At 36.2% G+C, this 16,681-nt stretch overlaps 1 protein-coding gene across 2 annotated transcripts in view; it reads right to left on the bottom strand.

The window, feature by feature from the left end:
- The window catches only part of LOC146004034 (uncharacterized), a 59,265-nt gene that overhangs the window by 20,703 nt on the left and 21,881 nt on the right, over nucleotides 1–16,681 (bottom strand). For both annotated transcript variants that reach the window (XM_083142612.1, XM_083142611.1), the window contains exon 7: nucleotides 313–473. In XM_083142612.1, coding sequence (XP_082998738.1) covers nucleotides 313–473 — 161 coding nt within the window. The remainder of the gene's footprint in view (nucleotides 1–312; nucleotides 474–16,681) is intronic.

Below are 16,681 nucleotides of genomic sequence, written 5' to 3'. Positions count from 1 at the left end.
TGTCAGGGAAACTATTGATATGAAGCTCCTACTTAGCTGAAATGTTAGCAGTCTCGCTTTCACTGTGAGTGGTCACAGGTTCGATCTTTGGTGGGAGCTAAGCAATTTTCAGCATCACAAGGACAACTGGGGAGACTGTATATGAAGTTCTGTTACCATTTCAGTAAATCATACATGGCAACTGCATGAGACACACACAGTTCATTCTGAAAACTTCTTTTTTCTTTGTAAGTGGAATTTGCAGTAGGGTAAGTCAAGTTAGAAATCCATTTCATATACAATAAGGAAAAAGTCATTATTGGCTATACTTACCAGACCCCAATAGACAAAATCATTGCGATCAACTTGCAACAATTCTTGAGCATGCCTCAATCTGATATGGTGACTGTCAGTTGTCACTGCATCTGGAGCCGACAATGGAATACCCTCGATAGTACAGTTGGTTGTTACTTCATTGATGCGGTACTGAACACCTTAAAATAAGTTAGTAAAATGATTAAAACACTAATACTGTACTACCCAGTTTGTGTACAATCACAACAAAATGAAATTTCAAGTGTGTAACCTACAATGTTGCTTTTCCTTCCATCGTCCCTTTTTTTTTATTTATTTTTTAATGATAATATTTCATTTGTGCCAAAAAGCTGATTTTTATTTAGTAAACAATTAAACAACATCCAGAGAAAATGTTATTTGAAGTAAATTAACTGTAATATACTGAAATATTTGGTACTATCATTAATTTTAAGACATTTTATTCTCCTTCTCTCCCCCCCCCATCCTGTTGACAAAATTGTTCAGCATTGGCTGACCACCCATCCCGTAGACAGGGTTAGTGCATGTGTTGCCACTGTTTGTTGCTGGAGAAAAAATGAAATTAATATCTGAACGATCTTGATTACCCAATGTGAAAGTGATGTGTGTGTATTTTATTACCAGGTGAATGGCAATAAATGCAGTTCAAAGTTGTGCCCAGGAATTTTGTGAGGGGAGGAGGGGAGTTTATGACTCAGCTCTATTTTATTACCTTTCTAAATAGCTGATGATCCTTTAACAGGAAACTGAAAGTAACTATCCCTCCCTGGGCATGCCAGTGATGCAATCATCAAAACATGTCTTTGTATATGTGGAATAATTTACATTTTTAGGGATGGAGGTGTTAAATCTCCATATGCTCTTGCCTCTCACCAAGAAGAAACTTTTCACATTCAGAAATATTTTAGGTTTCCGAATATAGGTAAGGCAACCCAGAAAATTATATTGGTTATGTGTATGATATTAATATGTTAACATTACACCCTCACCCAAAAGATTCATAGAAATACCGGTATGACATACATGCTAATTTGTATTTAAATTTAAAAGCAATTACAAATAGTAATATAATGCCAAAATCTTACTTTTATTATTCATTAAAATCTCACACATTCCTTCCTCTTTTTAATGCTGCAGAAAATTCATTGGACAAAACCAAAATACACTGACACATGCTTATCTATAAACATTATCCAATACTAAAATCTTCTGTAAATGTTTGTACTTACCCCCCCCCCACCCCACACACACACACAAAATGTCATTTTAAAATCATCTAAGGGTAGGTTTATGAATGGTTTCCAGTTCTGAATTTCTTCATGGATTCATTCATTCACTTTTTATTGATCCTAGTATTACGAATTCTTTATTTATTTGCTTTTGCTCCATTTTGTTATCATGCATATTTTTCTTTTTATTCATTTATAATTCCAATTTGTCTTGTAAATCTGAATAATCCACATTATTTTTATCTTGGGATTCAATAATAAAATTATTAAATATGTAGGAAATAAGATATTTATTTCTAAAAAAGTTGGGAAAATTCTTCCTGTTACTTGTGAAATTAGAGCATAGAGCATGTAAAGAATAAACGAGCCTCTAAACTGGAAATTAGTTCAATTCATTATATTTATGTTTGTACAATGTAAACTACTCCATATATATTAAATTTGTTACTGTACCATATTAATACGAGTACTATAACTAGCCTGGGTAAATAATATTTAAAATTGGGTGGCTTACTTTCTCCTATTTGAGCACACCAACAATATTCATGTCCTGTTTTTATTGTTAATATATGTGTACACCAAATATTCCCTTAAAAATTGACTGTTTGGTTTCAACAATAAAGTTGGACATTATTTATTGCTAGGATACCTAAGTAAAAATTTGTATCCCAATATGTTAGTTACATCAGAAATAAGGCAATTAGAAATATACAGGTTTCTTTAAAAAATCTTAATCTTACTGCACAATTATATTATGTTATAACTTTTTTAATAATGCTTATGTTTGAATGCTATATCTGGTATTCCTAAAATATTTATCTTACATGAGTTTTTTTATTTAAAATTTTTAAAATCACCTACACTCTTATGTACTGGATAAAACATGTTCTTGATGAGAGAGATCGATGCTGATGCATGCACAGCCTAAATGAGACTGGACCTACAGTAGGGCTGAGCCGATACTGATGCTGATGTATCGGTATCGGAAAGTATCTGGTAGAATTCATCTACCGATACCAGCAGATACTTTTCCAGCATTTTGGTCTTTCACGGTGTCAGCAAAAATGTCGTGCGACATTTTCGCAGTCTAATTATCCTTGAAATTATGAAAATCTGTATTTTTTTATTACATAACATCTATTTTAATATTCTGATGTAATTCTTGAATATTCTAAAGCAGATTTCTTGGTAAATTGATTCATATAATTGGATAAGAATATTTACACAAAAATATTGATCAATAATTTGAAAAATTCTAATTTTCAAGTATTGGTATCTGTAAGTATCAGCATCGGTATTGTTTCAAAGTGGTATCGGCTCAGCATTAATATAAAGTAATGAAATGTGACCACACTGGGATCTGAACCCAGAATCCCATAATTAAAATGTCCTAGCATTAACTGAAATGCTACGAGGGTACCCATAAAATATTCGAACTAGAAATAATATTTAGTGAAAATAATTCTGCCTATTCAACGTACTACTATGGGTAAGTCAGAAATTTAAGACCATTAAACCACATTATGCAAATTCATGTTTTGTGCTGATAGCTTTGTAACTTTTGTAACTAACTGTTAGCACTGTTAAGTGTTTACAAAAAATATATCTCTATGACAGATGTCTATAAAGGTTTCATCAAAAAGAAAAGTGGTTTGTAGATACTTAAGATTGAGTACATTTTTGGAGATTCATGAGGGACTTAAAAAGAGAACAGAATTCAGGAATACTAAATGGTTGGGAAAACTTGTTCTAGAGAAACTACACAAATTAGGGTAATGGCGTTTGCACAGCCTTACAATAAGTAGTTTCCACGCACTACGAACACATATTATCCTGTATCCACAGATCATATTTTAATTTTTCCAATGCCCTGTTCACTGTATTTGGATAACCCGTGGCGTAACAGCCGTGAGGGCCAGTGCCTACCTACTGACCACCGGTCTCGGGAGGTCATCCAACTAGTTACCGGGTTATGCTACTCATTGGTATCTCCCCAATTCCTCATGATGATTGGTGCCCGGTCTCATGAAAACTTGAAGTGTGAAGTAACACATTGTAATGTTAATTTTTCATGTTTCTGAAAGGTGTGAGGTGCATTTTCCTATCATGTTTTGTCACGGAATGATGCGAAATGAACTGCAAAGTGCGAAATAGACTCTTAAACGTGAAATTTAGAGTTTATTTACCACCACTTTCTGAAGTTTGAATTATCCTGCGAGTTATGCAATTCAAGGAAAATTGTTTAATTCAGATGCCAATATTTGAGAAGGAGAAATAGACCCCTTTATACAGGAATAAACTTAATATTCTGGTAACTACATAAATGTTCTATTAGAAGAGATATGTTTATTTTGTGTAATAAGTGTAGATATTAAATCTAATTTAGGATTATATTCACAACTTTAAAACCAAAATGTCATTTTATATACTGTTTTTGAACCTGAAATTGACTGTTCTTGTACCAAAATTTTGCTTTTTTATTTACAAAAAATATGTGCGTCTGCTGATGCCATATACCCCACAGCCACGGTGCGGGACATGTTTGGAGATAATAGTGCTTTATTCAACATTTGAATTTCTTTTCTCTTTTAAACTGTATATGAGGTATGGATTTTAGATAACATTTCAAGCTGGTCCATCTCTAAGAAGTAACACACAAAATGGATAATTTCTTGCTGAAATGTTGCTAGAAAGATGTATTATGCAAATTACATCTATTGCTTGGCAAAATACCTTGAACAATGGCAATTTTGTAGATATGAAAATGATAACTTTAGACCTTTCTCATGTAGAACAGATATTAGTGATAGCATATAAGCTCATCTTAGTATTAAATTACAGATGATCAAATCCAGATGAAAATTTTATCTAGACTTTCGATATTTTGAGAGGGGATACTCGTTTATCCATCTTATGTACAATATATCTACAGAGCATTCCCTGACATTCACTACGAGACTCGGCAACAAGAGACCCGGTGTCAGCGATTGTCTTTCCCGGTGAACAGGGTCCACAACAGTCACACGCTACAGTCTGTTTTTTCGCTCGCTTTCCCATTCTGTTGACGTTGCAGACTGACGGCAGTATAATCCTCCCTCGGAAGTTGTGTTGTGTCGTGTCCATGTGTTGAAGATTGTGGCTTAATATGGCACCACAAAAGTTTACATTACAACAAAGGATTTATCTTGTCGAGTGTTACTTCGGAAAGAGGAATTGTGGAGAAGTGCGATGACGTTTTGCAACGAAATTTCTTGGTGTTCCCGTTCCACATAGGACCACTATTATTAAACCTCGTAAAGAAGTTTAGAGTAACAGGGTCAGTTCTGAATAAAAGTGGAAAGAAAAACCCACGTGTACTTACTGAGGAAAAACTCTATGAGATAGGACAAACGTTAGAAAAGTCTCCTCGGAAATCTATCCGCCGCCTCTCACAAGAAAAAAGTCTTTCAAAAACCACATCATTTAGAGCCGCTAAAATTCTTAAATCTAAAAAATAAAGTATACAAAGACAATCCGAGAGAGTATTGTGCGAGAAATCGGGAGAATTACAGTAGATGAACTTGCACCTGTAAATGCCAATTTCCTTCGGAGATGCCAGGAATGTGTTGCAGCACAGGGACATCATTTTCAACACCTTCTGTAGTCAAGGTTAGTACACAATATGAAAACACTAATGTTAATAGCTGAATCTAGCGACTGTCGTGGACCCCATTCACCGGGAAAGACAAGCTCTGACGCCGGGCTGCTTGCCGCCGAGTCTTGTAGCGAATGTCAGGGAATGCTCTGTAGATTATGCATCTTCCAAATGTCTGGATATTTTAAACAGATACCTGTCATTCAGACTTTTGACCATCTGTAGTAAAAATGAAATTATTTTAACCAAGAATGGGATCTGTGCAGATATACATTTTGATTTCTTTTTCTGATTCATTATAACACGGTATAACACTTATAACATAAGGGTAATATCACAGAAATTTATAAGAATATCATGCTACAATTTTGAACTTCTCTCTCAATTTCAGGTGAAGAACATCCAGTATACAAGCAATGAGTTGTCTGTTTACAGCCCTTGCGGAGTATTCCCAGTTCGCAAGTCTGACTGATATTTTGTTTATTAATATTCATGCCACAAAAAATAATGTGTTCCACTAGTAAACTTAGTGTTTAAGATGCTGTAAATTGGCTTTTTCATGTTTTGATAAAAATAATTTTATCCTAAAGATTCATGGAAACTTAAATATTTATCCTTACACCTTATAATCCTTCTTCTTATAGTAAGAAAAGCATTATTTCATTTGTATACCATAGGTAAAAGGGTACAGCTATTCTTCACATATTGTTTATTTATTTGAGGTTTTTAAGCCCACTTTATGCACAGGAAGGATAATCGGGACAGGACCTATGTTTAAAGCAGGATCCAAACCACTATGTGGCTCCACTGGGTATCTAACCTGGCAACAATGTTACCACTACACCATCAGGGAGGCCCTCAACACATTGGAACATGTCATGGAGGTACGGCATCACACATTCACAGCACTGACCAATTGTGGAGGTGATGTAATCAGCATCATGCTCCAGTCACCTTGAAATCTACAATTTCAAACCAAAGGTCAATGCTGTTCTTCAGGACATTAGCACAACTTAATGTTGTATTGTTTAAGGAAAAAAATTCTGATGCTGAAGCAAGATCAATGCTTGAAGGACCATAGCAGATATGTAGAAAAAAAGTGTCACATGTTTATGCAAACTTTTTAGGAAAGAATAAGTAAAAAGGTGGGTGAACAGAGCTGCTTTACACACACAGGAACACATGATTCCTCTGCAGACTTTCATGACCCATTTGAAATGAATGAATAATGCTGCTTGAAGTGTTGTATGCTTTTGTTCAATTGTAGCATACTGTTTACTAACATTTCATTTAAAAATTTGTCAGCAGATATTATCAACATGCGAATTTGAGTGATGCCAATTGTTTAAGCAAAGACTTTCCAATGTACCTCCCAAACCATTTGCCTTCTTATTTGTTCTTTATTGTAATGCAGGCTAATGTAGCACACAATATACGATGGGCTTTCATCATCTTAATGAATAATTCATTTGACTAGTTCTTGACATAGGAAATCACGACAAATTACAATCAAACTGATATGTATTGGCTCTAACAAATTCTAAGTTCTAATTTGATTTTCACTATTTTGTATCTCTTTCTTTTTTAACCTATTTAAATTATGAAGATAAATGATTGACTGATGAAATGGATGATGGTGCAATCGTGGACATTTCTGGGTTGTGACAATACCATTGACTTTCAATAGAATCTATACAACCCAGAAGTGTCCACAACTGTACAAATAGCTTATCCAAGATTTGAACCTAGAACCCTTTGTACTTAGCTTGACATGCTAACCACTACATCAAAACAGCAGAAAAATTCAAAGTTAATAATACTATACTATGTACCAACTTGAGGATAACGTCACAAGAATATAAGATGTAGGTGAAATACTAAATATCTGTGAATGTGACAGCTTCAAGATTGGCTTAGGAAGATACCCAGCTGTTATAATACTTCATCAGTTTGGTTCTCTTCTGTGATTCCTACAAACGTATTAAATATGAAATGTTATCTTCTTGAGTGTAATTAGATACTCAGAGAAGCACGTCACTTCATTCCAGGTTCTAACAAGGGGAAAGTTAAAGATGATTAGCATGCAGATGTCTGAAACAAGGAGGATCCAACTGTGCTGTTCTATTACCAAGATAGGATTCGTACATAAGATAAGTAATGATGTTTTTTCCTTAGTATTTTATATTTAGTTTCTTATAAGGTTTTTTCTCTCCCCAATACAGGTAAATATCTACAACAGTGTGCATCACCATGTTCATTGGGGAAAATCTGATAAGTATTTTTAATATTTCACCCTTTTTTTACCTTTCTGTGTTTGTCTGAAAAGAATACAGGGTGTTCAACTGCGAGTTGTTAACATATGGGAGCATCCAGCGCTCACCTTGAGAGCGGGTTCTGCTTTAGGGATTGGTGGGAAGGGATAGAGTAGCCGATCTCTAGATGAACACTGGAAGGTCATCTCGGGGTTGGCAGTTTGCAGGATTAAACATTTTGTCTTTATTTCAGGCAGACATATTAGTATCTTTTAGTTTATTCTTGTTTACTACAAGTTTCTTCTATTTTTCAGGTTAGATTCCAACACAGGATGCACCAGGGGGAGAATTTTGGTGAGTATTTTTTTAATATTCAATTCTCTTTTTCTTTATTTTAGCGTGTCTGTCTGAAAAGAATACAGGGTGTTCAACTGCAAGCTGCTAACATATGGGAGCATCCAGCGCTCACCTTGAGAGCGGGTCCTGCTTTAGGGACTGGTGGGAAGGGATAGAGTAGGCGATCTCTAGATGAACACTGGAAGGTCATCTCGGAGTTGGCAGTTTGCAGGATTATACATTTTGTCTTTATTTCAGGCAGACATATTAGTATCTTTTAGTTTATTCTTCTTTACTACAAGTTTTTTCTATTTTTCAGGTTAGATTCCGACACAGGATGCACCAGGGGGAGAATTTTGGTGAGTATTTTCTTTAATATCCAATTCTCTTTTTCTTTATTTTAGCGCGTCTGTCTGAAAAGAATACAGGGTGTTCAACTGCGAATTGTTAACATCTGGGAGCATCCAGCGCTCACCTTGAGAGCGGGTCCTGCTTTAGGGACTGGTGGGAAGGGATAGAGTAGCCGATCTCTAGATGAACACTGGATGGTCATCTCGGGGTTGGCAGTTTGCAGGATTAAACATTTTGTCTTTATTTCAGGCAGACATATTAGTATCTTTTAGTTTATTCGTGTTTACTACAAGTTTTTTCTATTTTTTAGGTTAGATTCCAACACAGGATGCACCAGGGGGAGAATTTTGGTGAGTATTTTTTTTAATATTCAATTCTCTTTTTCTTTATTTTAGCGCGTCTGTCTGAAAAGAATACAGGGTGTTCAACTGCGAATTGTTAACATCTGGGAGCATCCAGCGCTCACCTTGAGAGCGGGTCCTACTTTAGGGACTGGTGGGAAGGGATAGAGTAGGCGATCTCTAGATGAACACTGGAAGGTCATCTCGGGGTTGGCAGTTTGCAGGATTAAACATTTTGTCTTTATTTCAGGCAGACATATTAGTATCTTTTAGTTTATTCGTGTTTACTACAAGTTTTTTCTATTTTTCAGGTTAGATTCCAACACAGGATGCACCAGGGGGAGAATTTTGGTGAGTATTTTTTTTAATATTCAATTCTCTTTTTCTTTATTTTAGCGCGTCTGTCTGAAAAGAATACAGGGTGTTCAACTGCGAATTGTTAACATCTGGGAGCATCCAGCGCTCACCTTGAGAGCGGGTCCTGCTTTAGGGACTGGTGGGAAGGGATAGAGTAGGCGATCTCTAGATGAACACTGGAAGGTCATCTCGGGGTTGGCAGTTTGCAGGATTAAACATTTTGTCTTTATTTCAGGCAGACATATTAGTATCTTTTAGTTTATTCTTCTTTACTACAAGTTTTTTCTATTTTTCAGGTTAGATTCCGACACAGGATGCACCAGGGGGAGAATTTTGGTGAGTATTTTTTATAATATTCAATTCTCTTTTTCTTTATTTTAGCGCGTCTGTCTGAAAAGAATACAGGGTGTTCAACTGCGAATTGTTAACATCTGGGAGCATCCAGCGCTCACCTTGAGAGCGGGTCCTGCTTTAGGGACTGGTGGGAAGGGATAGAGTAGCCGATCTCTAGATGAACACTGGAAGGTCATCTCGGGGTTGGCAGTTTGCAGGATTAAACATTTTGTCTTTATTTCAGGCAGACATATTAGTATCTTTTAGTTTATTCGTGTTTACTAAAAGTTTTTTCTATTTTTCAGGTTAGATTCCGACACAGGATGCACCAGGGGGAGAATTTTGGTGAGTATTATTTTTAAATATTCAATTCTCTCTTCTTTATTTTAGTGTGTCTGTCTGAAAAGAATACAGGGTGTTCAACTGTGAGCTGTTAACATCCGGGAGCATCCAGCGCTCACCTTGAGAGCGGGTCTTGCTTTAGGGACTGGTGGGAAGGGATAGAGTAGCTGATCTCTAGATGAACACTGGAAGGTCATCTCGGGGTTGGCAGTTTGCAGGATTATACATTTTGTCTTTACTTCAGGCAGACACATTATCTTTGGGTTTATTCTGTTTATCACAAGTGTCCTTTCTTTTGCAGGTCCATCATATCCACAGGTTTTGAGTGCACCGAAGAAAATATGCAGGTTAGTATAAAATTAGAGGGTGAGAAATAAACATTGTTCCTAGCAGGTTAAGTGTATATTTTAAGGTATCTTAAGCAATATCTGTAAACAGACAACTCAATGCAATTTTCTACTAACCTATTGTGAAAAATGGAATTCAGATAAATAAGTAAGTTCTAGTTTTTTATTTAGTGTCAGTTCTATAATTAAATATTCATGTAAGCTAGTTGTAAGTTTACAAATCTTATAATTTATTTGTACATACTGTTTGTGTTATTTTAAAATTTTATGGTTGCATTCTAATATCTTGTTTCAAATACAGGTTCTTTGTATTTTTGGACAAATATAACATTTTGCAATTGCAGAAGCATACTATCATATTTTCATGGCTAATTGTAAGATTTTTTAAAGTATATATTTAATTTTTTTTTTCATTTTTAGATTCAGTGTTTAATTTCTAATGATCTGTAAATTTATTTTACAATTATGCTTTGTTTTTCACAAAGATTATGAATTACATGTTTGATTTTTGAGATGCTTGATTTTTAAAAAATGAAATCATAATTTTTAACCACACCAGATGCTACTTGCAAGAAATATAACAAATGATATATATTATACATGGACCGATATCAAATTTTGGACAATACCAATAACTGCCAATGTAAACTTTACAGATACTGATAACTGATATTCTACCAATCTGATATAACATTGAAAACGGTCCTTTAAGAACCTCAATGGTTCATTGATGCCCATAATAAATGTATGTTACCATGTCATTGTAATGGAAAAGAAGCTGCGTGGGTTTGCATTTCTATTTTAATTCCAATCCAAATGAAATGACAAATTTAAATTAAAAAACGTGTGGTAAACCTATGCACGCATGCATTGCACAGCCACTAGGATACATACCTCTTCCACTTTTGAGGTTGTTCAGAAGTTATCAATACTTGCAAGTACCATCAGACAGTCCTAAGTCTGTTGAAGTGGGAAGGGAGATTATGATTTCAATTTTTTTTTATCTCTACTAAGACAGACTTCCATTTACACTCTGATATAAATATATTAATAACTTACATTTTGTGAGTATCTAGGTAACTCCTGCGACGTTTCGGGATGCAACTGCTCCCTTCCTCAGGCTGCTCACGTTTAGGTTATGTATAAATCATAACCACGTCGACCTCTCCATAGGTACAGGATATAGGATTGGTAAAAGGTGTGGGGTTAAAAAACAATAAAAATCTAAAAAGGATTTAACGTAACCCCGGAAGTAGCATGCCAAACTCAAATGGAAGAGGAATTCTCGCTGGACTTGACGTGAACTGGAATGGATGAGGAGTGGGGGGAAAACAGGGGAAATAGAGGAGAAAGAGAGGGGAGGCACCCGACCTCACACTCTACGAGGAAACTTTGGAGTATTGCAATTGTAGCACACGTGGGCCGTGGCTATTCACAGGTTTAAAGTTTTAACATTTCAAGGAGCAGTTTCTAATCGGGGAAACAGCATGGTAGTATGACATGCACCTGTAATGGGTTTTAGATTTTTATTGTTTTTTAACCACACACCTTTTACCAATCCTATATCCTGTACCTATGGAGAGGTCGACGTGGTTATGATTTATACATAACCTAAACGTGATCAGCCTGAGGAAGGGAGCAGTTGCATCCCGAAACGTAGCAGGAGTTACCTAGATACTCACAAAACGTAAGTTATTAATATATTTATTAAATTTGTGAGTAATTTGCACAATTTTCATTATGAATTTACACTCTGAATTGTTCATTGCAAAAGTAGAACATGAGGAAGCTATTCCTGTACCCATGTGATGTAGTTCTGAGGGTACAAGGGAATAATAAAGCAAGGTGCTGATGTGGCTGGGGGTCACCCCCCCAAAATGTTTCAGTGAAAAAGTCCAATTCTGGAGGGGAAAAAAAGCTTGGAAGAACTTCCTTATCTTAAAGTTAAAAAAGGGGTGTAAAGAGTGCCTGGAGAAAGGTTTAAAGTGAAAGGTTGTAATGGGACCTGCACAGGATGGACACTGCACATTAGAAAGGTAAGGATAGATTAAAAACTTCCTCAGAAATAGTGTAAGAGGCTCGCTTTTCACAAAAACCTAAAACATTTGGTTAAAACTCTGTTGTTAACTCCCAACATGGATGATAAACAATTGGGAAGGTAAAAACTCGTGTCAGAGGAAAATGAAATCGGCACATTCAAGAGGAATACATCGAACATTTAAAATAACATTACATACATGACATAGTGCAGCAAGTAACCAGTGCTGGATCTACAAGCCACAAAACCCCGCGGGGGTCCCCGGAGACAAGTAAGTCTTTAGGGGGCCCTCAGCCATTGACATAGTAGAGGGTTCGTATATGCGTATGTAAAGAATAAAAGTAAGTACTCAGGGGTACAAAAAGGTAACGGTAAAGTCAGTGCCCGATCTCCAAGCCGCAAAACCCCACAGTGCGGAGACAATTAAGCCTTTATGGGGCCTTCAGCCATTGACATAGCAGATGGTTCGTATGTGCATATGTAAAAAAAAATGGGGTACAGAAACCAATATACAATATATGCAGGTAAAGGTACAATTCCCTATGCATGTAGCACCGTGTCACGAAGGCACATTTAGAGCATGTGGCCCCCTCCCACCCACACCCACACACACACACACATATATATATATGTCGACTGGCAAGCTGCGAGAGGTAGCCCTCGGTGCTCTGTCATATACAAATTTTTTTATGCAAGGTCACAAAACATTTTATTACATACCTCTCTGTATTTTCAACTGTTGTATGAGGAAAAGAGCTTTGTTGGAACAGTTAATTTATTTCTTGAAGTTGCGACATTTATTTGAAAGCAAGAGCAACTGATAGCAATGTATCAGAAATCTGGAAACTATTGTGTGAAGACTTCTATCCAAATATTCGCAAAGTGGCGTTTTATTTGATTGCATTTTTCAGAACTACATATCTATGTGAGTCAGCGTTCTCTACAATGAATGCGATAAAATAAAGGAGAGGAATCGATTAACTGATGATCACTTGGCTTCCTGCTTGAGAGTAGCAGTAACGCCATATGACTCATTGGCGGAATGCAGTTTCAAGTGTCTGGAAACAAGTGAACTGACTGCTGAAAAGTATAAAATAGTTGTGTAATTTTTTTTACTGATGCCCAGCAACAAATGAAATACTTTTGTTAAAATGAGTGTTTATGAAAGAATAAAATTGTAGTAATTATGTTTATGTAAAAAAAATTTACCTTCTCATTAAAAGGATGAAAAGATGCTAAAACAGGTGCCAGGCCTACAGTACTGAAGACACAACTTATTTAATAAATAAATAAGTAAATAAATAAAATAAAATAATCAATGTCAATTTTATGGCATTGGCCCTTTGCTTCCTTTTTTAGACTCTCGTTGTAAGGTCTAATAAGATATGTAGACCGCCAGTGATTCTTGAAATGTAAATTAACCCTCAAACTAAAAACGTTTATGAGGAACACTACACATAAGTGGTGGGCTCTAGAGCATTAAGCTTGTTCCCCTTTACCACAACCCACTTTTTCTACCAATGTCAAAAAAGGAAGGAACGAAACTCATTCTGTAGCTCCCTAGTGGGCAAAAGGTGGATGAGAATATTGCCCTCTGCATAAGCAGACTTGGAGGCAACATCAGCTGCTTTGTTACCCTTTATGCACACATGGATGGGGACCCAACAGAAGTGGACTTCAGCTTTGGCAAATAAGGACATGAGCTATTGGAGGATGAGCTGTAGTACAGGGTGCCTGGAAGACAGCGATTCCAGACTCTGGAGAAAACTAATGAAATCTGTGCAAACAAGAACTCAGAATTTAGGATTTCATGGAATTTTGCAGTGTAGATGGAACAGGCAGGATGCAAAGTAAAACTGTAACTTTGGGAGTCCACAACAAAGGCACAACCAACTGAGTCGACTGATTTGGACCCATCTGGCCATTAAATTAAAATTGGGGTAGTGAGAAAGAAGCTCTAAAAACAGTTGCTGGTGTGAGTCAAAGAAAGGTGCAGGATCTTCTCAAGTCGGAAGAGCCAGAATGAGTGAAGAAATGCCAGACAGATCACTATCAACATCAAGAGCTGATAGGATCTCATCTGCATGAACACTAAATGGTCTTTTGGTATGTAGCCTTCTCTCATCTGAAAAGGTGTGGCATGATGGATGCGAAGGCAGATGGAGGTAGAAGTTAAGTATAAGTTGCTACCTTCGCAGAGACAGTGAAAAAATATCAAAAACAAAAATGTATTAGTGGCTACGAACCTATTCACTTCATTTTTCAACGTTGCCAGCATTATTTTTCAAGTACTTTTGATACCATGAAACAAGCTTGTTTGCTACCCCTGCATAAAATTCGACTGCCTAAGAGTTCAGCCAGTCCACCATTGCCATTTTTAACATCTCACTGTCTTTGAATTGTTGAGGCAAGCCACTTCTTCAGGTACATAACACATGACAGCCCTAGGTGGAAACCTTTCCCATCAGAACTTCTGAATCATCTGGATATGCAGTTAGCAAGTGTGTGAGAGCACACTGTCATAAAGGAGATCAATTTCTGACCTCAGCATTCAATGTTGCCGATTATGAATGACATGTCTCAGTTATGAAAGTGTTTCATAGTAAACTTGCGTTGCGATTCCAGTTCCATAAAATCCACCAACAGCACATGCTTTTTGACTCCGGACCACAATTGTAGGATTGAGCTGATACTTATCATGATGTATTGGTATCAGAAAGTATCAGTTGAAAATTATTTACCAATAACAGCCAATACTTTTCCATAATTTTGGTCCTTCACAGGTTCCATAAAAATGGCATGCAACACTTCTAGGAGGTTAATTATCTTGTAAATTATGCAAATTTGAAGTTTTTTAAAACAAAATTTAAATTTTTGTACCAGTTTTGTGTGAAAAACTGGATTTTGTGATTGCATAACACATATTTTATTATAATGAATATTTTAAAGCAAAACGCTTGGTAAATTGATTCATATACGTACTTCGAGTGGAAACTTACACTCTAATATTAATCAATATTTGGAACAACTTTCAATTACAGTTTAACCGAAATAACAGAAAAGAACAGTAGAAAGTCCATTAAAACTCAGTTTATAGCAACAAAACACGTTTTTTATGGTGTATTTAATACACTATACAGTACAGTAACATGTAAGGCAATACTGTACATACAATGCAATACGTACATACACAATACCCATATTATGATGATGTGCCCAACCGACCTGGCTCTGCATCACTCAAAACTCTTGCTGTGGGAGTTGGTTTGAAGTAACATGTCTATATCCTGTTGGGACTGTTTTTTTTGTTTTTTTTGCCTGTCCGGATTAAGCTAAGTCCGGCTTACTGGGGTCCGGATTAACGAGGCTTTACTCTATTACCATTTTCAAGCATTGGTATCAGTATAGGTGGGAACCGGTAAGAGTATCGGCATCGGTATGGCTATCGGTTCAAAGTGGTATCGACTCAGCCCCACACATTTGCCATGATTTTTTTGTGTGGATTGAGTTTGCTTGACCCTTTTCAAATTTTTAAATTAGATACATGTGTGTGATAAAATAAATAAAATGTGATATTTATAGTTCATTTAATTGAAGAACACAATATAATTTCTGTACAAGAAAAAGAACTAGAAACCAGATTAATTTGCAAGAACTGAACAAGAAGAATGAATAGATGTGACAATATTGGGGAAAAATGGATTTACTGAGTAGAAAATACATGTCGTCAATCCTCCGACAAAATGTCCAGCATTCCCTGCCAGTCTTAACCTTGAGAGCGAATTCAGTTTACTCGACGACATAAGAAGAGCAGGGAAGGGAAGGGTGTCTGTCAACAGGAAGAAATGCATACATATATGCAGAGCAAGGCCAGTGCTGCAGACAGTGGCCAGTGACATGCATTGTTAAAGCAAGACAGGTGACAACTATCAGGCAGTTTTTAATCAAGTGACTTGATCCTTTTATTCATTTTTGCTTTGTTTTTAACCTTTTTTACTTTTTAATATGATTTTATTGGAGAGCACTAAAGAAGGATCCGGTGATGGGCCCGAAACGTCAGTTTTAACAAGAACCTTGTAAGCCACACATAAGAAAAATCTGTAATTTATCTTTAATATAATTAGCAATGTGGTTATTCGAAAAATTAAGAAATTTCCTTTTCATACTTGGTGAATGTGAATGATGCCACTGAATGTTAATTGTTGTTTCTTGACACTGATGTAAAAAATACAAGTTTCATCACCAGTCACAATGTGAGGTTAAAAATTGTATCCCTCTCTGGTACAAGTAAAAAAATGCACATGCATCTGCTATTCTTTGAATTTTGTGAGCCATTTTTCAAGATCAATCATGCACACAGTTTCTGATAACAATTCGTAAAACTAATGTCTTTGATATTTCTGAAAATTCCATGGCAAACATTCCTTTCTTCATCGTGAACATATGCATGGGCTTCCCTAAACTCAAAACTACATTGCAATATTTTTCCCTTTCCTCATTACCGTCAGCCCATCAAATTTGCACAGTTCATGATGAATTTTGGCAGCATACCACTTTCTGCATTAAAAAATCAAATGACTGACCATACTTCACACTGACAGGATTGAGGATTCTCGCAAAGGCAAATAACAGTAGACTGGTGAATGTATGGTTGCTGCACGTCCAATTGACTTCTTGCAGCTACTGCAGAAGCACGATTCGGCCAGTGTTGCCAGCCCTTACTTTTCCAATGTGCCTTGTAATATCTAGCAAATGCAATGAAAAAGTAATGTTTACTAATTATCCTATATAAACCCACATGTCCTG

The sequence above is a fragment of the Lepisma saccharinum genome, chromosome 21 (genome assembly GCF_977018435.1).
Source record: "Lepisma saccharinum chromosome 21, izLepSacc3.1, whole genome shotgun sequence".
Taxonomy (NCBI): Eukaryota; Metazoa; Arthropoda; class Insecta; order Zygentoma; family Lepismatidae; genus Lepisma; species Lepisma saccharinum.
The sequence above is the reverse complement of the archived record's forward strand: the minus strand, read 5'-3'. Positions and strand labels throughout refer to the sequence as shown.